Source organism: Phoca vitulina, unplaced genomic scaffold (genome assembly GCF_004348235.1).
Source record: "Phoca vitulina isolate PV1807 unplaced genomic scaffold, GSC_HSeal_1.0 scaffold10, whole genome shotgun sequence".
In the NCBI taxonomy this organism is placed as follows: Eukaryota; Metazoa; Chordata; class Mammalia; order Carnivora; family Phocidae; genus Phoca; species Phoca vitulina.
The window spans coordinates 23048368-23070237 of NW_022589713.1; the positions used below are offsets into that span (position 1 = coordinate 23048368).

The following is a 21870-nucleotide window of genomic DNA, read 5'->3' on the forward strand; positions in this document are numbered from 1 at the left end:
TCTGGGTCTGTGTAGTTCACTACCTAAGAGAGGGCAATGCAGGCATTAAGCAGCCCCATTTCACAGATGAATGAACTGAGGCTCAGAGACCAGATCACAAGTGTAGTGAGTGGCTGAGCCAGAACTGAATCCAGGTGCTCCAGGGCCGATTTCAGAGCTTTCTACATCCTTGTGTGTGCTGTGTATGTGAATGTGTGAATGTGCATGCATGTCCACACAGATGACAGACGATGGAAATGGGTGTGAACCGCCCATGGTGGGAGGTAGCCCCATGAACTCAAGAGAAACAAATGAAGCCTGTTGCTTCCCTCACCCTCCCTCAGTCCTGGCAGCTTCAGGTCCTTCTGTGGCATTTTTCTTACCTCGAACACTGCTGTTATCAGCTGCTTGACCTTGGCCATGTTGCTCCACTTCTCTGGACCTTACTTTCCATGCACTGGCCTGAGCTTTCTCTAAAGCACTAGACAAGGGAACCTGGGCAAATTCAGGTCCCACACATGCTGGGCACCCATTATGCTGTAGCTGTTCCATACACTTCTGTTTCTCCATTTGCCAGAAAACTAATAAATAAGAACAAAGCAAAGGTTTCCCAGTAAGCTCTTTAAGGGTGTTGCAAGTTAGGATTTAATGACACCCCTTGGGTTTTAAATCCTACTGTCAGCATCTACTAAGGCATGTTGTTATGGTCACATCTCGAATACTTTTCCAAGTCTAGAAAAGATCTTCTGAGATAACAAAATGGACCTAAAACCCACTGCACTTAAGCTGTATACCAGAGAAACCAAGTAGCCAAAACCCAGAGCTGGATATTTATCCCAAATCCTGCAACATGGGAACATACCTCAAGTGAAAGAAGGGGAAGGGAGTCAACTTCTAGTATGTACTGAATCCATCCTAGTGATGTATATGGTTTCCATACTTTATTTCGTTGAATTCTCAATTCAACCTGAGGAAGTAGATAGAAGGTTGACATGTACTACTACTTGGGCTGTGCACTGCACAACTTCAGAAATATCATCACACGTCAGATGATGGGTTGGGTTATTAACTCCTTATGTGATGAGGACCCTGAAAGCTCCAATGACTCGTCCAAGGTCCCCTGTCCAGAAAGTAGCAGAGCTGGGATGAGAAGGCCTCTTCTGACTCCTAGTCCAGCGACTTATCTAGGAACCCCTCTGTCTCCCAACACTTAGAGAACTAGGGTACTATTCAAAGTTACACAAGCAGAGTTCGAAACTACGATTACCTACTGGAATATTCTATGTGCTCTTCCTTGCTGATTAAGACACCACAACTTTTTGGGGCACCTGGGTGGCTCAGTCAGTTAAGCGTCTGCCTTCACCTTGGGTCATGGTCCCAGGGTCCTGGGATTGAGCCCCGCAGAGGGCTCCCTGCTCGGCGGGAAGCCTGCTTCTCCCTCTCCCACTCCCCCTGCTTGTGTTCTCTCTCTCGCTGTGTCTCTGTCAAATAAATAAATAAAACCTTAAAAAAAAAAAAAAAAGACACCACAACCTTTTTTTTCCCCTTCTACTTTGTCTATTTGAGATGACATAGAAGATACTTCATAAATATCATTGTTGGTTATATGATTAACAGATTAAGGTACCAACTTGATCAAGTAAAAGCTGGTGGTGTCCCTTATTTATTTAGACGTCCACCTCTGGTACACCGTGCAGGGCCCATGGCACCCAGCAGACTGTTATAACAACATCCTCCTAACACTGGATCTCGAGGAGCTGTAGGAATTCCAGGGCGTATCATCCGAGGCTAAATGAAGGGTTCAAGATACTGATTGAGTGTTTTACACAGGGGTCATGTTTACGAACTGTTATTCTCTACAGGATGATAATTCTCAGTGGCCAGGTAAACTGCAGCTCTCTCTGACCCAAAGATATGTACAGCAAAACCCCCATCCCCGGGCGAGGAAGAGGAGAGACAAGGGATGTACCCTACATGACACCAATGTTTCCAAAGACCTAAAGAGAGATGACTCTCTTTTGGAGAAATCACAAACATGTTCTAAAGGATTTGTATAATCAAATGATGAATTGCTAATCTTGTTAGCTCACTACACTCATAAAACCCAACTTATTGTTAAAATAGATTAAAAAATATAGATGAACATTAAGTCGGTCCTTAAGGAAGACTTAAAAGTTATTTTAAAATGAAAAGAATGCAAAATGTGTTAGCAACTTAATCCTCTGGCTAATAAAATAAGTTTATTTATATATACACGGTAGTTGAATTCTGTGGATAAGGAAAAATAAGTCATACATCCACATATATATATATAACATATGTATCTTTGATTACATATGTTATATATAATTTTACTTTACAAACAGATTTCTTTATATACGCACACACATTGCTATAGTAAATGCAATAGCTGACAGAAATATAAGGTTAAAAGGTCAGACAGCAGCTCGCTGGCAAATGAATCTCAGAGCAACATTTAACCTGCTTCCTTATGGGTTGAAGTGTCTTGAAAGAGAGACAACCACCAAACTCATGTTAAGTAGATCCATACAACATTGAGAACACACATTTTTGAAGGCCATCTTTTTTTAAAAGGAAACGTAGGAAGAAAGGAAAAAGTTATGATAAAAAGACCACAGTAACAACACAAACATATGAATCAACATTCAAGTCAATTCCCAATCTGACTATAAGTACATCTATATTCAAAATATACTATCAAACTAATTTTCTTTTAGAGAAAGAGTCAAAGCAGTTCTCTTCTCTCCCCACCACTATCTACTAGGAAAAAAAGTAAGAAGCAGCCATCTGTGGAAGCCCCTGGTGCGTCTTTGCGGGTCTGATCTCTCCTGAGTGTGGGCTGGGGAGGTGGCTGGCCCACCACCGGTGAAGGCAGCCGTGCAGGCGAGACTGGGAAATGAGCGCTGGGTGGCAAGCCCACCTGCGGACCCACGAGCAGGTCTGCAGTGCCAAGGAGGGTATAATGATGTCTTCTCCCAAGCGATCCATGTTGGCAATGTTGTTTTTGTAAGATCGCAGGAGGGTTTAGAAAATTACAGCTCCACGCTTCAAGGCCTTTTACATAAGCATGTTCCTCAAGGGGCACAATGCGATGCTTTTTGAGAAAACAAAGCTAAACCCCAATAAACATTTGATCCTTGAAGAAGGGCAAGCATTCCCAAGCTCCAGGGTTAGGATCCACATCTAAACCATCTCCAGAGAAAGGCACGAGTTTGAAAGCTGATGTGGGTGTTGGAGAGGATGCAGGAATGTGCTTAAGCGGGGGCCTTTTTTGTCCATCAGGGCAAGGCAGTCCTGTTGTTTAGCACAGTGGAAGCTCTCTGTCATGTGATGTTGGGGGATGTGGCCTTGGGGTGCCTGACATCCTCCACAGACTCTTGAGGGCGGCGTGCTCTTGCCTGCTGTCCTGAACTCAGATGGAATTAGCCTTGACAGCCAGTGGTGCCACTGTGCGGGGGCAGGATACTCATCCACTGGAGTGATGAGATGTTCCCTTTTCCTGCCCTGTGCGCGAGTCTGCTGCTTCTCCCTAGGAGGCCCAGTTGCCTTCACTGGTGTGCATAAGGAGGGGGAGGAATTGGGGTCCCACTGAATCAAGAAGAGCTGGAACTTTAAGAAGCACTCAAAGGGCCATGCTCTTGACCATTTTAACATTTCACTTCCATAGGTCTGTCTCTTCCTTCACCTGCCTGGGGCTGTTGGGACCCCCAAATGCTCAAGGACAGTTATTAAGAGAAGTAATCAATGCAACTGCTTTGCTTAGAAATACCTTTATTTTTATAAAGCCACAGATCATTCTGTAAAGTTTTTTTTTTTTTTTAAACCACACTTATAAAAAAGATGTTGACAATTCTTAGGAAAAAAAAGCTGAAAATGTTTCTTATTAAGTCAGGGTTACACAAAGATTATATTTATAATATATATTTGTGTATTTATAATTTAGAGACGAAAGGTAGGGAACAGCAAAGCGAGGGCTGCTGTGGTTAGATCTCCGATACTTGATCATTTCCCACAAACAGTGTTTCTTGGCAGAAGGGGTTGACGAGGACCATCCCAGTGTCTCTGTAGTCGCCGTTGGCTGGGGATCGGGGCTCCGAGAGCTGGTCCTGGGAGGAGAGAGGGAGGAGATAGTATGTACTCGGAGGGTTCAGGTGGTGGCCATTCATAAAGAAATACACATGAGGACATCCATTTCCACATGGGATTGGCTCCGTAAACATTTTCATCACCCTCACTGCCAGTGCTGAGGTGCAGAGCCCTCTCTGCTCTTCTTTCAGATTTTTATAGCAGCTTCTGGAAAAGATTTCCTGCTCCCTGAATGACTCCCAGCTCAGGTTGCCAGAGATGGCATTGCTCTCCGGGTAGAAGTCTGAGAGGGCTTGCCATGCGTGACACACAGCGCAGGGCTCACTGCGCTCGTGGGCAAAACTGGGTCTGTGTGGGCCCCAGACTCTCTTTCCTGCCTCTTTCTCACAGATCTCTGGGAGACCTGGCGGCTTTTCCTGCCTGCACTTTCACACCCTACACTTCTCACCTCTTTCCTCTCCTACCACCCACCTGTCTGAGCCTTCAGGGGCTCATTCCTCCTCTTCCTGAGCCCTCCCAGAGCCTGGTCAGAATTATTGCCCCATTTCTTGTATCACTAGATGTGCTGAGGTGAACAGATATGAATCTCTACGTGACAGTAGGTGGTAAGTGAAAAATTCAGTCTGTTTACACAGCCTCAGAAATGAAAAAGCCTAGAGATAGGCAATTCACTGATTAGGTCGTCTGAATGGTTTTGGCCTCAAGTAACAAGGACTGCAAACATTTGGTCCACTAAACGTCTGTACTCAGACTCAGGCCCAGGTATTACTTGAGGAAAAAAAAAAAAGTCATAGCTTGTTCCAATTCTAAAAAAAAACCTGATGTCTCAGAACCTATAGGCTACCAAAGACTCAGTAATATGCCAAGGTTGAACTGCTTTAAGCCAGACTTGCTTAGTTGTCTTCACTTGAAGAAGATACAATTAATTCTCTGAAGTTTATTTTAAGCAAAACATGTATAATTTTTGAGGAGTACATATTGCCTTATGGATAATAAGGAGAGAAAGGAAGAAAGGCCATTTGTTGGTGAAATGTCTTTTCAGAAGATAAAAATTTTCTTCAATGTCTGGAATCGATTGAGTGTCCATCTGAGAGTTGGACAGGGGGTCAGCCCTCTGAGTAAGGAAAACAGGGCATCCCCTTTCTCCACTGGGCTTTGGGTTGAGCTGTGGAGGGAAATTTTGGAGGCTGAGCTCTGGCATGTCATTTTATAGTTCTTACAAAGCAAGTGTTCACCAAGGGTGAACCATGTGGACACTTCCTGCAGTGTAAAAGAGAAAGTTACGCAGAAAATGACAGACAAGAAAAAAGAAAAAAAGAAGAGGAGGAGGAAGGGAAGGAAGAGGGCGGGAAAAAGTATGGAAAAATTTCCAGGCATGTTTTGGGCATCACACTTTTGCCGGTACAGCCTGGATTTGTGTCTTGCTGCTTTCATCAACCCAGAAGGGGAGCAGGGCACCAGAGAAACCTGCTTAGGCAAAGCACTTGGCAGCCACCAGAGTTGGCAGCTACAGGGCAGGTGGTGAGTGCAGCCCCAGGCTGTGGAGTGCAGGGCAGACATCCTGGGACCGCATGACTGCACTATGGGTGGTCCGTAGGGCCTGCGTGTGCCCAGAGAGTTGGAACAAATTGTAACATTACTCTAAATAAAGCACAATGAGGGCAGCAGACCTGCTGGGAGAGAAATAGTGATAAAACTCATTCTGAAGCCAAACTGACCTTCCTGCTGCTGGTTCTCCTGTAACCTCCTGACCTGGGATGGTGACTGCAGGGGGCAGCTCTACCAGAACCTCTGGCTTTTGTCCAATGGCAGCCCCAGTGCTTTGGGCTGGAATGACTAACTGGGATGCTGCATAAGCAGAGCCTTTTCTATAGTAAGCTCACAGACACTGTCCTTTGGCTTTGGTTTTTATTTACCAATTTGCAAAGAGAGTATGAGAAATTTAGAGTTCAGAGATTCACAAGCCACACTCAAAGCGTGGCCAGCCCCTTTGCCAACTTACTCATTTTTTCACTCACTAGAATAGTTCTCAGGAACACTTTTTAAAACATTTTTATTTTTTTTTCAAGATTTTTAAATTTATTTATTTGACAGAGAGAGAGACGGTAGGAGAGGGAACACAAGCAGGGGGAGTGGGAGAGGAAGAAGCAGGCTTCCCGCTGAGCAGGGAGCCCGATGTGGGGCTCGATCCCAGGACCCTGAGATCATGACCCAAGCCAAAGGCAGACGCTTAATGACTGAGCCGCCCAGGCACCCCAGAACATTTTTATTTTTTATTGAAGTGTAGTTGACATACAATATTATATTGGTTTCAGGTGTACAACATAGTCATTTGACAATTATGTACATTATGAAATGCTCACCACAATAAGTGTAGTTGCTAATTTTGCTATGCAAGATTTATACTGACCATACTAAAGGTCAATGCTTTCATGAAGCCTGTTGCTCTTTCAGTTCAACATTTTTATTGAGCATCCACTGTGTGTTAGGCTTTGGGCTGGGTGATGGGTCAACTGTGAATAAAACTTATGGTTCATTCATGTGATAAACATTTACCAAGTACCTACCATGTTCTGGGCACTGTTCTAGGTGCTAGGGATAGAGCAGTGAGCAGAACAAACTTCTGCCCTCAGGCAGCTTATATTCTAGTAGGAGAGACAGAGAACGGGCCAGTCAACAGAGAATGATGCAATATCAGGTGGTGAGAAGTGCTCTGAAGGAAAATAGAGCAGAAAAGAGGATAGAAAACCATGGGGTGGAGGGTGGGCTTCTACTCTGTATAGAGAAGTCAGGGAAAGCTTTCCTGAAGAGGCAGCACTGGAACAGAGACCCGAAAGAAGTGAGGGATGGAACCAGGAAAAGAGCATCTTACATAGGTGCGAGAACAATCTTGTGTTGTTGGAAGGACTGTGTTGAGGAAGAGCCAAAGGCCGGTGTGGCTCAAGTGTGTAGTCAATGGAAGGTCTGGCAGGAGGTGGCCAGGGAGGTGGGCAGGGGCCAGCCTATGAAGGGTCTGGTAAGAGGAATCCAGATTTTATTCAAAGTGTGAAGAGGAGCCATTTGACGGCTAGGAGCCATGGCAGACATGAAGCCCTTCCTTGAGAAGATCATCTGGGTACTGTGTGGAGGACACACTACCAGAGGCAAGATGGTAGCAGAGACCTTGTTTTCAGAAGTTACTGCAGCAATCCATGATTTGAGGGAGGCACCAGTGCAGGTGGTGAAAAATACCCCTATGTAGGAAGAACCAAGAGCATCTACTGATAGACTGGATGTGGAGTGTGAGAGGAAAAGGTGGCTGGCAGTGCCATCTATGTAATGAGAAACACCAGGGAACTTCTGGGTATTTGGGCGGGGAGGGGAAGTCAGCAGTTCAATCTTGGGCATATTGAATTTGAGTTGCCCACTAGACATGCATGGCAGTAGCTGGGTACATGAGTTGGGATGCAGGGGAAATGTCAAGGCCAGAGATGGAAATTGCAAGTCAATGGTGCAGAGATAGTATTTAAAGTCATGAAACTAAGGAGAGAGAGAAGAGAAGCAGTGGGAAGACTGAGCCCGGGCACTGCAGTGATTAGAGGCTGGCAAAAGAACGGGGAGTCAGTGATGGAGACTGAGAAGGAGCTGCTGAAAGGTGGGGGAGAGCCAGGACCGGATGGGGTGAAGACAGAGAAACTTTCTGAGGAGGAAATGACTGATGGTGCTGATGCTGCTGATAGATCGAGTAAGAGATATGCTTAGAACTGACCTCTGGGTTTCACAATGTGGAAGCAACTGGGTATTCTAGTTGGGGAGTGAAATATTAAACTAATACCAGGCCAGCAGCTATATCCTTACAACTCTGGTAAGTGCCATGATGGAAAAGCATAAAGCATAAGGAGCTGAGACCATATGATAGGAGAGCAGAACCCAGCCTGGCAGGTCAGGGAAGGCTTCTCTGAGGAAGTGACAGACTGGGCCTGAATGATGGGTGAAGGAGTGCTGGGCAGGGACAGAAGACATTCCAGCAGAAGGAACAGTCCTGCACAGCCCTAGAATGGGATGTAACTTGGTGTCATAAAGATATGAAAAGAAATCCAGTGTGGCTGGAGCTCAGCAGATGAGACGGAGAGTGGCACGACATGAGTCTGGACAGTTGGGCCAGGCCCACCTCACAGGCCCTGCAGAATACTGTGAACTTAAGAGCATCAGGAAGCTACTGAAGGGTTCTGAGTCTGGGAATGATGTGATCACATTTATGTTTATAAAAGCCCACCCTGGCTGCAGTGGGGGATGGATCCGCAGGGGAAGAAGGGACTGTCTCCAGAAGAACTCTTCTCAGCTCTCACTGATTTTACTCAGATGTCTGCCATCTTTCTCCTGGGCCATCTCGATTACATTCCAGCTAGCCTACTTATTTTGAATCTGTCTTCCTGCCTGTCCTTCCATCCATTCATTCATGCATTGAACCACCCTTCCTCTCCTTCCTATCCATTCACTAATCACATACAGAGTACCTTCACCAGGTCATCAGCACAATCTTTCTAAAACTAGGTCACACAAAGCTCAAAACTTTCAATGACCCTCTGCTGCCCAAGACTGAAGTATAAACTCCATTCAAGCCCACTTAGGTCCACTCCTAATCAATCTCCCTTTCCTGCTGTGCCCTGGCCTCTGCCTCACCTTCTGTGTGAGAGTGGAAGGAGCACCCGGTCTCCTACCGGCCTAGCTCTCTCACTGGCCAGATGGGTGTTTTGGGCAACACTTCCTGACCCAACGTATTCTGTTCTCCCATGATATGCTGTGTGCAGCCCACATTCCCACCTTTATTCAGGTTACCTCCTTTGCTGGAATACCTGTTAAAATCCATTTATCCTTCCTAACCCCCACTGTGAAGGCTTTCTTCTCGGTTTCTACAGCTCTCTGCAACTCTTCTTGTATCTCCCCTAGTTTGTTTGCTTTTGAATGATGCTTAGGGCTCATACCTCAACCACATCTTGGAATCTGGGCCCCCTGAGAGCAAGCTCTCATCTTCATAATCCCCAGAGACTGCCTGCCACAAAATGGGTTCTCAACGAATACTTATTGAATTGTTTCCAGCAACCCGGGGTCCCAAGAACGGTGCTTCCCGAACTTCAACATGCACAGAAAGCACCTGGGAATTCTTGCTAAAATACAGATTGATTCAGTAGGGCTGGGGTGCGGCCTGTAGTTTCCTGGGCACTGCTGCTACTGGTCTATGGACCATCCTTTGAGGAGCAAGACACTAAGAAGCAGGCAGAGGCTCCACGGCTTACTCTGGAGCCTGTGCTATTCCCTGTGGTGGGGCGGACCTTCCAGGGGCACCCCTTGGTTTGGGGCTCATTACCTCAGAGGTTTCAAGGGACTGGATCTCCCTTGGTAACTCCACAGCATGCTTGTTGAAGTAGTCCATGGTGATGGCATTGTTCCAGTAACTCAGGTTGTTCTCTGGGTTGGCCGTCTTTTTCTTCCTCCTCAGACAGCACACTGTCAGCAAGACAGCTGTAGAGAGAGTCCAAGTCAGAGAGGGGAGGGAGACAAGCAAGGAGCCAGCATTGCTGAGTGACAGATGCAAGTCTCCAGGTGGGTCTGTGATGGTCATATATTCACCCACTTACCCCATTTGTTAATTTGTTTGTTGGTTCAACAATTATCTACATACATCGAATGCCAACTTTGGGCCAGGTTCCAGGAGAGAGAGAGAGTGAAAAAAAGACAAGGCTGTCTTGTGTCATAAACATCCCTCCGAGTTTGTGTATGGAGGGGCACAGAGGGGGGGTCACATGATCTATAATAAACAAAATGAATATAAGGTAAATTCAGATAGCAATAATTGTTCAAAGAAAATAAAATAGGGTGAAGTGAGAGAGACAATGGAGAGGAGTTGGGGAGAGAATGCTTTAGGGTGATCATGAAAGGCTTTCCTGAGGTGACCTTAATGTGCGACCCTGTCTGTCCAATCTCTGAGACTTACTCTGAGGGCTCCAGGGAGGGAATGAGTATATTTGGATGTTGCTAACGAACCAGGTGTGGGAACAGAGGGGCTTCGGCTTGCCAAGAGGGAAGGCTTCTGAGATTGGGGAGGTAAGGTGGCCTGTCCAGGCTCACATAGTGCAATGGGTGATCCTTTGACAAGGATGACAGTTGCCTTCTTGGGGAGAAGCCAGTAAATGAAGATTGGGCATCTCCCTGCCAGGCTTACCATCACCACAGCCTGTGGGGTGGCTGAAACTCCAGGCCAGGGGTGGGCAGGGCTGCACTCAACATCTTGGAGGTGCCAACCATCTGTGCTGGGGGGAGGGGACCCCAGATCCAGCAGTTCAGAGGCCAGCACCGTGATGGCAATGACTACCAGGGGGCAGCAGAGTGCCAGCTCTGCCCACAGCAGCCTGAGGATTTGGCCAGCATTGGGGGGTGGGGGTGGGGGGGCTTGAACATGCCAGGGTGTGGGGTATCTGCCAAAGCTGCCACCCATACAGGCTGAGACCTCAGGCCCACCCCTTCAGTCCCTGTGGGATGACACAGGAATTCTGTAGTTCTCTTCTCAGCTGCTGGCCTTGCTGGCACCTCAACCTGAAAAGGCTTCCAGGCAAAGGCAAGAGATTGGGCAAGTTTCTACTGATCCAATCTGCTTTGATCAGAAAGGCTTCTAATTTGCTCATTGCTTTTCTAGGTACCCTTAAAAAAGTTTTAAAGATATAAAGGACATTTCTGAATGTTTGAGCTAAAAGAAATTTTAGACTGGCTGGTATAGACTTTCAAATTTTGAAAAATTTCCAAACTCAAGTTCTCCTTTTTTCTTCACTCCCTTCCTTCCAAAGGAGGTGATTGAAGGATGAATGGGGGTGAGGAGGGGGAGATGCAGAACTCAGCCTGAAAATCTGCTAATTTAGGGCATCTCCTTATTTTACAGATAGCATCCAGCTGACTTGCCACAGGTCACAGGTCTGTGAATGGCTGGGCTGGGGCAAGACTCCCCCTTTTCTGGCATCTTTATTCTTCATTGTCACTACCCTCCCATCCTGCTCCTGGAACTGGGGTGCTGAAATGGCCTGGGGGGATTCAACCTGGTGAAACAGAGGTCATAATGCTGCTCGCCTGCACTGGCACAAGTTGCAGAGTCTGGGTCCTCTGACCCCCAGCCCAGTGCCCCCTCAAGCCCACACTGCCCCTGGCTCCAGGGCCTGGGCCTGTTCGGGACATGGGGCCAGGACCCTGCCTTGTGGGAAGGGCTGGCCCTGTTGCAGGATGGTCTGGGGGTTGGAACAGGGAACTCTGTTCCTAGCTTTCTCCCCTCAAATATTGTTAGTGCTCCAGGCCTGAATGTTTCTCTCCGGGAATTCCCAGTACCTCTCAAGTGCCCTTTCATTTACAATAGAAGCTGGCCTGGCCGTAGAAAGAGCTTGGGCGTGGAGTCCAAAAGGCCTGGGTTCAAGTCTGACTCTGCTGCGTGTTACATTAGGTAAGTCACTTCATCGCACTTGACTACTATGGACTCACAGGGCTGTCATGAGAGCTAGAGATCATGAATGCAAAATGCTGAGCACACTGCCTGATGCACAGTCAGTGCTTATTTAATGAGAGTTTTCTTCTTGTTCTTCCAGTACCCTCCACAAGAGAAAGAAAAACTGGGCTACATGACTACTGAGTGGCTCAAGGCCAAGGGACCACCTGTGATTTAGAACTTTCATTATTTTGGTGGCCTGACCTTACATCCAAGAAAAAGTACAATTCAGACTTATGGAGTCTCAATATATGCCCAGCACTGACCTAGGCACTTTCGGTCTGATTTAACCCACAAAATAGCTGTCTGAGGAATGTACTGTTACTCTTCTTCTTTGCAGAAGAGGCAAATGAAGCTCATGGAAGTTAACAGAATTGATCTTGATCACTCAGGTAATTAATGGAACTTGACCTGGGTCTTTGTGACCCTCAGGGTGATGCTTGTTGTCTTATATTGCCCTGAACCCTGCAGGGAACACATCTGAGGCATGGGGAAGCACTTTGTAAATGACACAACTCTGTGCAAACACAAGCCTATGCTGTCATCTGCCTCTTTTTTTTTTTTTAAGAGAGAGGGAGGGAGAAAGAGAGTGAGCAGGGAGGGGGAGAGGGAGGAGAGAGAGAATCCCAAGTGGGCAGCACGCTCAGTGCAGAGCCCAATGCAGGGCTTGATCTCATGACCCCAAGATCGTGACCTGAGCCGAAATCAAGGGTCAGATGCTTAACCGACTGAGCCACCCAGGTGCCCCTGGCATCTGCCTCTTGAAGGCCCTGAGCTAACACACTGGATATTAGTCCTGTTTTTATAGGTGAGAAGACATTGGGCCAATGGTTAAGTAATGTGCCCAAGCCCCACAAGTGGCCAGCAAGAGAGGTGCTGTGACACATTTGATTCCACGAGCCAAGCCTTTCTGTCATACCAGGCCTCTTCTCCAGTGATTTATGCAGGTTTAATGTTAAAAAAAAAAGTTAGAAGACAGGCAGTTGTAACATATTTCAGTTTGGCTCCTTGATTTTGAAAATGAGAAAACTGAAATCCTGGAAGGGAGGATTGGTCCAGTGGTGCCAGCCTGAGGGACCAGCCCAGCCTGTGGACAATCACTTCCCTACTTTGGGGGTTGGGAAAGGAGGCTCAGGGAGGCCTCAGGATATGGAAGGAGGCCAGGCTGGACATGAGGCTATAGGCCTGGAGAAACCAGGTTTGGGGGCTATCTGGCTCCCCATCCTGGTGGGTGGGACTAGAAGGCTCCCAGCAGGGGGTGCTGGTTGGGAAGCACAGAGAAGAGCTGTGAGAGCATGGTACTCTGGTCCAGCTGAGGTGACAGTCCCTGGACAACCCTGCCTGGCTCTGAGCCTACTCCCCATCCCCGTTGCTTCAGTTAGTTCATAAGCCCCAAGGAGACATACTCCCTTCCACACTCCTGGTCACACTTCCTTCTCATTCCAATTTATTCTACTCTTTCATGGAAAGAGTAACTCTGACCCATGTTTTCTTATGTAATAACTACAAAGTCATTTTGGGCCTGTAAGAGATACATCTATCTAATGGCATTAACCGCATGTCTGGAAGGAAGCCAGAATGCTCTGGGGCGCAGTGCGCATGGACCCTCACATATCTGGGGGCAGAAAGAGGTGCTACTCTGCTTCACCAGGCTCAACTTAGATTGGTGATGAAAAACATCTGCAGCTGGCCTGGTTACTGTTCTCACCATCCATAAAGCCTTTCATCTTTTTCAGGGAGGCAGGGTGAAGACATTCCTGAGAATGGATGTGGTATGCGCAGGAGAGGCCAGGGAGCTTGGCAGAGCCACAAAACTGACCTCCTGATGAAAGCCCAGTGCACTGACAGGGGTGGGCGAGGACCAATTCAGTGCCAGGCTCAGAGGTTCTAACAGGAGGTGGTGGGCTCTTTGCATCCTGATGGTGGCAGCAGAGACCAGCTCAAGAGCCACGTGGTTCCTCTGCCCCAGCCAAATGTGGCCTGGATCCGATCAGTTTAGGTTTTCAGCACATCTGAACCCCTGTGTGGCTGTCTCTGGCATGGCTCAGGAGACAAAGCATTTCTCAGTCCTAGCACATATATCCTTCCGGCCATTGGGTGGGGCTCAAGATCTGGAAGGGTTGGTGGAACTGATGACAGCCCTTCTTGGGCAGGCCTGAGATTTGCTATGATCACCCCTTGCTTCCAACAGAAGCAGGGGATTCAACCATCTGCCTAGCAAGCCTGGCCACCTGAAGTCTGGTTTCTGGTAGATGGAGGAAAGCAGGGACAAGGTCAGGGCTGGTCTGAAAAGCCAGATGTGAGGAAATCTATGCATGCACTTTGCTACTAACCCAGACTGCCTGAAATATATGGCAAACTGGCAAAGAAGACCCTTCTTGGAGGGCAGTAGAGTGAGCTTTAGGATAAATGCAGCTGCTGGAAGAGGTCTGCTTGTCTGATGACTGGAGTGGGATTAGGCTATGAAAGCAGCCTGGATATTTACTCATCTGTGCTTTGAAAGAGCACAGTATTCTGAAGCTGGACAAGTATTCTATCTTGATGTTTCTTGCATCAGGACTTTCACAGAGCCCCCACAGGATGGTCCCACAGGAGTTGGGGCCATGACTCAGGATAGGGAGCTTTATGTGGGGGCAGCAAGGGCTAAGGCAGGGATCTTGGCAGGTGAGGGCTTAGGGGAGCCTCCCATGTGGACAGTGGGAATGCAAGACAGATGCTGAAGGACGTGGAGTCTGTGGTTCCAAGGTGCTGCAAGAGTCCACTTTGAACAAAGGGTTCATAGCTTCCTTTACAAAGTAGTACGTCCTATCCCAGTACCTGAAGGCTCCTTTCAGAGTGCCGGGAGCCTTCTCTAGGTGCAGTTCCAGGCCGTGTCCTTGTTTCTGTCTTGGCTGACATTATTATGCATGGTTTAGGCAGCCCATGGGTTTTCTGGCTTTGCAGTAAGATCTAATTTCAAACTCACACATGGCAAAAAGGGCTGTAGAAGTCTTTTTAGAACTGTAAAACACGGGTGGGTGTGGCCTGTGGGGTGAAAGCTAGATCTACTCTGTGCTGTCCAGCTCAGGCAAAGAGAAAGGCCCAGGTGGGGAGAGGGCTCTGGGAGCTGTGGGAGGCAGCCACATTGTATATCTCGATTCCCTAGTGCTTGGCATGCACTTGGGAAATATTGTGTTGAATCAGACAGATTCTACCACCGGATCTGAGCTGACTTATGTGATTGGGACCCTGGGCAAGTCAATTCACCTGGTGACTTAGTCTCTGCCTATAAGGTATGTTCCTTGCATAGTGTGTTTATGTTTTTTATTCCTCTGGCTAGTCTGTTTTGAGGATGGATTGATTAAAAATAATGGGAACTCATTTTGTAAACTAAAGCTTCTAGAGACACATAAAGAATGGAAAATTAGAAAGCTGTCTCTAACGTGGTTACTTCTCAAATATGACCACTATTAATAATTTATTAGCTAATAGAGCTACATTTTCTCATTATCATTCTTCTGTTTTAGAAGTGGACAATCACAGTTTTAAGCATTCATGTGGGTTTCCATGAGAGACAATAAATGAAAAAAGCACTTAATGAATGAATAAAATACGCAACCTGCAAACATTTTCACTTTTCCTGAATTGGGTCCTTGAGCAGAAGGAGGCTGCCTACTTTTGACATGGAAAGTTGGCTTTGCTTGTCAACTAGAAAGAAACAAAAAGCTGGCAGAGGTGGCTTCTCCGAAAGAATCCAGAATCTAGATTTAAAAAGATCTTGTTGGTCATGGATCACTACATCAAAAACTAATAATGTATTGTATGGTGACTAACATAACATAATAAGATAAAATTAAATAAAAAAAAAGATCTTGCTGGTACAACGCCAAGTAGAAATTATGCTCTGTGAAAGGCATATACCTCCTACACTAATGTTCAAATGACCCATAGTATGAGGAAGGGCTGGGAGAGCTGGCTTAACAGCCTCCTCTGTGGAAAGTTTCTGGGGCCTCATTCCTCTTGAGATCAGGATGAGCTCATGGTGTGATGTGACAGCTAGTGCAACCAACAGAGCTGATACCCGTGTTGGCTTCCTGAGTGTGACTGAAGTGTCCAGAACAAAGGAACCACCATCTGCTCTCCTCTGCCATGGCTGGGCATGTGGAATGCTATGCTCCCTTCTGGGAGAGCAGGGATAAACTTGTGGTCATCCAGAGTGGCAGATGATGGGGAAGGGCCAGGGCAATGCGGCCGTATAAAGAGACTTGAAGGAATAGGGATGAGCAGCTTAGAAAAGGAAAAGCTGTCTTTGAGCACCATTTCAAATGTTTCAGGAGTTGGTAGATAGACTGGTTTTGTGTGGTTTCAGAGGGCTTAGGACCATAGAGTAGAAATTACAGAGACAAACGTCAGGCTTCCACGAAAGCTGGGTAACAACCTGAGGGAGTCAAAGGAGAATGGGCTGTCCAATGACTGAGGAGCACAGGGGGTTTCTCACCCCTGGAAGGATTCAGAAGGAGGCCAGATGATAACTGTGTAGGGGTGGGGGAAGCTAAAATTAGGATTTTTGGGACGTTATTAGAGAAACTCTAAGAATCTAGGATCAAGTACATGGGGAAGGATCTCTCAAATTCTCATTAAAGCAGTGACAGGCAGCAGCAAGGAGGTGCTGGTGGCCTGGGGAGAGCCCTTCTCCACCAGTACCAGTGGAAGCAATGATGAGGTCCACACTGCATCCAGCTCACACCATCCATGAACAAATAAAACTGGGGAGGAGAATAGCTAAATTCACATGTAACTCTCAAGCTCTCAATTTAGCTATAGGAACTGCTGCTTTTGCCAAGGCTAATAGAAATTCCTGCAAGATCAAAGCCCCCTCTCTTTTTTTGGAGAAAGAGAGAAAAAGCAGGAGAGAATAGATGAAGGAGGGGAGGAAAGACAGGCAGAAAGATGGATGTGAAGTGGGAGAGGAAGGTGAGGGCTCTGCTACTTGAAGGCTGTATGTTTAGAAGTGCCAATGTTCACCTACGGTGTCTTGGTGCCATGTCCTACAGCCATTAGCAGGCTGCCCTTGAGGGTGAGGGTGGCAGGGTGGTGTCATGACAAGAGCACTGGGCAGGAAGACGGTGACCTTCCATCCCAGGCCTATCTCTCACTTAACTTTGGGCTCCTGGGTGAGCCATGGCACCTCTCCAGCTTGGTGTTTCTGCACAATGCAGAGCTGGACTGGACTACTTGGAAGGTTCTCCCCCACTCCTGGGAGCTCTGTCTTTATGATGAGTGGGCATCTGAGCCATGGCCTGGCAGAGCTGAGGACTAGGGGTAGGGATAACCCATGATTCTTGTCCTGCCACCTGGTTTCCTATAATTCTGGAAAGTTTTGCAGCCTACTTGGTAGGGACTTCCCAGCTCTGGGGCAAAGGAACTCTGGGGACAGACAAGTGGATGTGATAAAGGGAGAGGAGGGAAAAAGGGAGGAGTGAGGAGAGGGTGAGGCACTTACAGCAGGAGGAGATGGGCACACTGATGGCCAGGATCACCCAGGCGATGTCCATCTTGCTCAGGCAGATGGTGGCTCTGTGCTGGGGTTTGTCCCCTTCGGCCACATGGGATATATTCCCTGCTGTTCCAGGCTTCCAGGTCCCGGCAGGGACTAGGCGGTTGAGGAAGTTTCCTGTGGCTGTGGACACCACTGTGGAGAAAGGACTGGGCACCCTGTTGGTCATGGTGGGGGTGGCTGTAGCCTCCTCCTTGGCTTGGGAAACAGTGCTTTCTGAGGCCCTGGTGGGGTGGGCTGGGGCCTGCGAGGTTGAGGATGTTCCCTGAGGAGTCCCCTTGGAAGGGGCTGAGACACTGGCATTGAAGGCAGCCTGGGTGGGCCCTACGGTGGCTGGGAAGACCCCAGAGCTGGTAGATGGAGGTCTGTTGACGTCAGGGGTGACAGTAATCCAGGAGTCACTGTGGCTGGGGCCATCCTGTGGGTCACTGTGGGGGCGCTGAGAAGGCACTGGGGCAGGTTGTGGACTGGCAGGGGCACCTGAGGCTACAGTGGTGTCCGGCTCCCCTCCTTGGCTGGTGAATGTGGAACCACCCCCCTGGGCTGCTCTGCTAAGGCCTGGCTTGTCCTCTGCAGGCACCAGGGGGGTGGTGGGTGGTGCCCACGAGGTCCTGCTGGGTGCCATGGCTGTGGCCACTGTCTGGGGCTGTGGCAAGGAAGAATAACCCCAGAGTGGGTTCCTGGGAGTGAGGGTGGAGGGGTCAGGTTCTACAGACCCTGTAAAGTTGCCTTTGTAGATCTGAAAGATTTTCCCCAGGGGCCGCTTCTGCCCCAGATGTGTGGAGCTCTGATTTCGTCCCCGCTGGCCTTCCTTCCTCCCAGAGTGGCCACTGGGTGCAGGCAAGACAGAGCGTGATGAATTGCTGGCCCCCTTTCGGGAAGAGCCTGGGGGCCTGGGAGGCCTGCGCGTGGTAGCCCGGGTGGGTGCTGTGGTGGGATGGCTGGTGGGTTCCGTTGGCTTTGTCAGCAGGATGGTGGGTGCAGCCTCCCCCTGGGGATGGCCCTCTGAGTGGGAGGATGTGGTTGCCATGGCAGCAGGAAGGGGCCCTGTGGTCAGGGGGCCTTCAGACTGTGGGGTGGTTGCTGTCGCCATGATGGTAGAGATGGTGTTTGTAGGAGGGTGTCCATCTGGATGGGGCTCTGTCATTGCCATGGGAGCTGCAGCCTGTGAGGAGGGTCCATCGGGCTGGGGGGTCAGTGAGACCACAGAAGTGGGGGCAGTTGCCACAGAAGAGTGTCTGGTAGAGCTGAGGGATGCTGTCACCATGGTGCCTGGGGTGGTGCCTGAGGGGAGGACCTGAAGAGATTCTCTGGGAGATGGTTCCTGGGTGGCAAATACCAGTGCTTCGGTCAGTGCCAAGATCAGGAGGAAGCCTTGAGAGGAAGACAGAGAGAAGAGATGAAATACCTGGGGAGTCGCTCAGAGCCTGGACCTTCCTTACCCATGAACCTATGGAGCTCTGGGAACAAAAGGAACATTGGGATCATTCTGGAGGTCCACACTGCCCCCCTGACGCCCAAGAGCAGCTTCTCAGAACAGGCCGGGCCGGGTGTGGGAAGGATTATGGCCTCTGAGTGCCTGCTGCCCCCTGCGGCCAGGGAGTGGTCAAGGTCAGGTTGGTCAAAGGCAGGCTGGCGGCTCTGTGTGAGCCAGCCTTAATCAAATGTGCAAGGCTTACGTGGGTAGAGCTGACCAACTCTTCTGCCCTTCCTGAATATTCCATTTATGGACTGGACAGAGGCACAAATGGTCAGACCTCTGTTTATTCAGTTCCATTCGCTGGACAAGTAAGGAAGGTCTCTATCCTCTCCTTGACACTGGAGGGCACAAAAATGAACAGGGCAGTCTCTGGCTCTGAGGGAGCTCACACAAGTGCACAAACAATCTTAAAACAAGGCAGAGACATCTCAGTGCTATAGGATAGTGATAGGCCGAAGGGGACAGGGGTCCAGAGGGTGACTAGATCTGGTGCACATATAGCACTTAGCAGAGAGCCTGGGAGAGAAGATGCACTCCATGAACGCCAGCTGGTATTCTGGTTGTCATTAATGTTAACTGCTTTCCCTCTGGCGCTCATGTGGCTGAACTCTCTGTGGAAAATCACTGGTGATGCCCAGCCTTTTGAGTAGGAGGACCTCTTTTGAGCGGTATGCTTTTAGTTCATTGAGAAATGCACAAGGACAAAAACCTGCACGTTTAAAAATACTTCTAAATATATGTGGATTTATTAATCATAATAGCATGTGCCAAACTTTACAAATAACACATCTCGTATAAATGTGAGACATAGGATCTGTTCAGATTATAAACTGGAAAACTGGCCACCCCGGCGCAACACATGGCCTGGGAGGAACTGGTCTCCACTGCTGAGGAGTGGCCTGATCGACTTCTAAGGCCTGATTCTGACCTGTGAACTCCTCCTTTTTCTTATGTACTCCTTCCTGGTTACTCTCATGCCCTTCCTTCAGCTCTGCCAGCCACCCAGACAATGGTAGAGATCTGTCTCTATCTCGTAACTCTCTGGGAGCCTCCCTCCCCCACCAGATTCAAGCACTGAATGGCCAAAGCAGGGGTCCTGGCAGTGATTTCTACATATCTGGGATGGTCAGCGAAGTTGCTGACCGAGGAAGGCAGGGGCCCTGGTGAGGTTTCGAAACAAAGAAGGGGAGATCATCTCCTGGCCTGCCTTTGAAACAGGCCCAGGATCACCACTGAAGCCACCTCTGACTTAGGTGTGGGGTGGGGTCTGAGCGTGCACCAGCTCCCCTCGCCTTGCACTTCTAAATTAGCGGGTGGAGGGAGGCCAAGGGACAAGAGATTGAACAGATTGTATAGCACACGCGGTCTCTAGGTCCAACAATTTGCCCTAAGCCACCTATTTTTTTCCAAACTTTCTTTGGTGATCTAAACCATATATTAACAGTAAGCTCTGCTTATTCAAGTCAACCCTAAAAACTGTTTTCTGAGCACCTGCTCTGGCCCAGTCTTTCATGCTTGATTTAATCCTCACAACCACTCGACGGGGAAGGAAAGTGAGATCTCAGGTAGATTAACAAATGTGTTTAAAGTCCCACCATAGCTGCAGTATATGAAACCGAGCTGTATCTAAAATGCATGCTTTTCCCGATCAACCACCACCAATGATGCAGGAGGAGAAAGAGGACAGGAAGTTGCTGTGCCACGATGCTCTGACTGGTTCAGGGTTATTCCAACCCCTTCTCTTGCAGCTGAACACCACAGAGGCAATCTCTTCTTAGGGCTGGGAGTCTTGATCTCTGATGTTTTGAGGGACATTCTCTTATAAGCCTCTGTTTTGCTCATGAGTCCCTTGGTTCAGTATAAGTGTTAAAGACTGAATTGTGTGTCCCCCAAATTCATTTGTTGAAGCTCTAACCCCTAGCACCTCAGAATGTCACTGTATTTGGCAATAGGGCCTTTAAAGAGGTTATTAAGTTTAAATGAGGCCATTAGGGTGGTCCCTAATCTAATCTGACTAGTGTCTTTATAAGAAGAGGAGATGAAGACACATAGAGTGATACCAGAGATGCTTGCACACAGAGGAGAGGCCACGGGAGGACACGGTGAGAAGGTGTCCATCTTCAAGTCAAAGGGAGAGGTCTCATCAGAAACCAGTCCTGTTAGCAACTTGATCTTGGTCTTGTAGCCTCCAGAACTGTGGGGAAAATAAATTTCTGTTGTTTAAGCACCCCCAGCCTGTGGTACTTTGTTATGGCAGCCCGAGCTAAGACAGGTGTCTTACATTAGAGATCCCTCAGAAAAAGGAAAGGCAGAGTTGTGTGCAGGTAGTGTATTTCGCGAAGTGATCCGAGGGGACAACCATGGGGGTCTGAGATGAGTCAAACAGAGAACATCAATCCGAGGGCAGCTTATGAGTTGATCAGGACGAGCAACTCGTATTTGCTCGGGACCTCTGAGGGGCTGAGTAGACTGCACCTCAAACTGTCTATGTGAGAGAAGCACTCACTTACCCAGCAATTCCTGATGTGGGAAACAAAGGCAGAAGAAAAATTAAATTTCCTTACTCCTTACAGCCCACTGACAAGTCCTTGAAACAGGCAGTGACATTCCTCTAGGAACTCAGCTGCCTCGATGTTAATACTTTGCTAAGGGCAAGGGGCAATCTTAGCCCGCCCTCCCAGGATCCTGTAAGTCTTCTTTAACAGATAAAAATTCCTTTGGAAACTTCTGTTGTCTCTATCCCCCAAGATACAAGTTAGCAATCATCCTCCAAGCATATGGCCCACTGATATACATCTGAAGGGTCTCATGACTGAGTTTTTTCTAAACAGTAATAAATGACCTTTTCCTAACACTGGCTAGCCCCCTTAGGATCTTGGAAACCTTGCTTCCCAAATACCCTGGAGGCTTGTGCCGTCCCTAACCCCCTCTCAACTTGAAAGTATATAATCAGTCACCCATCACAACCCCAGTGCAGCTCTTCCTGCCCATGGATCCTGTCCCCGTGCTTTCATAAAATCACCTTTTGCTTCAAAGACGTCTCAAGAATTGTTTCTTGCCTGTTGGTTCCAAACCCCAACATTTCCTACATCACTCCCATCTCCACTGGCTCAGGGCTACTCCACTGGTGCTCGTTCCTCTGTATTCCTCACTCCTGCATGAGGCCCATGGCCAATGTGGCTTAGTCAGAGAAGCCCTGGGCAGAGGGGCTGTCAGGGTAGGCCTGTGCCCAGCTGGTGGCTGCTGCAACAGTTGGAGTTACAG

The 21870-nt window shown here is 48.3% G+C and overlaps 1 protein-coding gene across 6 annotated transcripts in view; it reads right to left on the reverse strand.

The window, feature by feature from the left end:
- Positions 1–2204: 2204 nt before the first annotated feature.
- Positions 2205–21870, reverse strand: part of TMEM108 (transmembrane protein 108) — a 391252-nt gene continuing 371586 nt past the window's right edge. For 5 of the 6 annotated variants that reach the window (XM_032408682.1, XM_032408681.1, XM_032408684.1 and 2 more), the window contains 3 exons: positions 17073–18500; positions 9434–9588; positions 3807–4106 (listed from right to left, as the gene is read on the reverse strand). In XM_032408682.1, the coding sequence (XP_032264573.1) occupies positions 3984–4106; positions 9434–9588; positions 17073–18500 (1706 nt within the window). In that variant the 3' untranslated portion in view covers positions 3807–3983. Of the gene's footprint in view, positions 4107–9433; positions 9589–17072; positions 18501–20666; positions 20801–21870 lie in introns of all 6 variants that reach the window. The other variant, XM_032408680.1, reaches the window with a different exon arrangement.